Raw genomic sequence first — 970 nt, 5'->3', positions numbered from 1 at the left:
ATGTAACTGGCGGACTACACATGGGGAGACAAGAAGGTATATCCTGACTCTGGGTAGTCCCCCATTAGGGCTGGACACAACATAATACTCTACATACATAACACATACCCCAGAAATTCAATCATTGACCATAGGTAGGCCTAGATCTCAGGTAAGACAAGACAAGATGGATGCTCGCTTGTTGAGCGCCACTTCTGCTACTCTATGCAGTACCCACCCCTTGTGTCTCTGGTCGTGTTGAATCTATTTTCCTTACTCGGATCAGGGTCTGGCCGAAAGGGTAGGCGTCTAGTCTAACTATGATTTCCATTACCTCACAGGGAGAGTATATTACAAGATCGAATTAGTAGGTAGGTCCATGTCTAGTGGTACTATTTCAGTGTTAGGATTAAGTAGATGTCAGACTGTGAAGCAGCCATTTCCTGACTGATTCATTCGTAGATATTAGATACAATCAGATGAGAAAAAACGAAAGAAGCGGCTAAGGGAAATAATGCCAGATATAACTAGATTAGTTCAACCAAGCCAGCCGCCAGGAAGTTGGAAACACTCCATGGCCGTTGTTCTAGAAAATTTTGATCAGGACTCAGACCGGTGGAATTCTGTGGACTCAGTTACTGATAGGCTGCTGGTAGAACAGCTCTTCCCCCCACTGACCCGAGTACCGTAAATTCCTGTACCTTTCGGAGGTTCATAGTTCTTTTCTTGCTTCCCCTTTCCTTTCCCGTGCTGTTGGGTCCGTCTCGCCGATTCGGAGTGGGAAGAAAAACAAAAGCGGGAGAAGGGAAGGAAAAAGAAACCACACCGATGGCGCGATTCCCTTCACTGGGGTATCCAAAGGTCAGTGTAAAAAAATTTCATTGGGGAGACCTGAGAAAGCAAAAAAAAAAAAAAAAAAAAAAAAGAATAATGCATCTTTACAGTATCGTGGTCGGTCGTTGAAGATGCTTACATGGTAGTAATTTACCAT

At 44.1% G+C, this 970-nt stretch overlaps 1 protein-coding gene across 1 annotated transcript; it reads right to left on the bottom strand.

The window, feature by feature from the left end:
• Positions 1 to 506: 506 nt before the first annotated feature.
• LAJ45_04908 (uncharacterized protein) lies at positions 507 to 970 on the bottom strand (the record flags this gene model as incomplete). The annotated part of the gene is made up of 4 exons (XM_046114484.1): positions 507 to 602; positions 658 to 729; positions 806 to 825; positions 922 to 970. The coding sequence occupies 4 exons, from the start codon at positions 968 to 970 to the stop codon at positions 507 to 509; spliced, it is 237 nt and encodes a 78-aa protein (XP_045972510.1).

This window comes from Morchella importuna, assembly GCF_003444635.1.
Source record: "Morchella importuna strain M04M26 chromosome Unknown Morimp01GS012, whole genome shotgun sequence".
Taxonomy (NCBI): domain Eukaryota; kingdom Fungi; phylum Ascomycota; class Pezizomycetes; order Pezizales; family Morchellaceae; genus Morchella; species Morchella importuna.
Note: the sequence above shows the minus strand (reverse complement) of the source record. Positions and strands in the feature narration are given on the sequence as shown.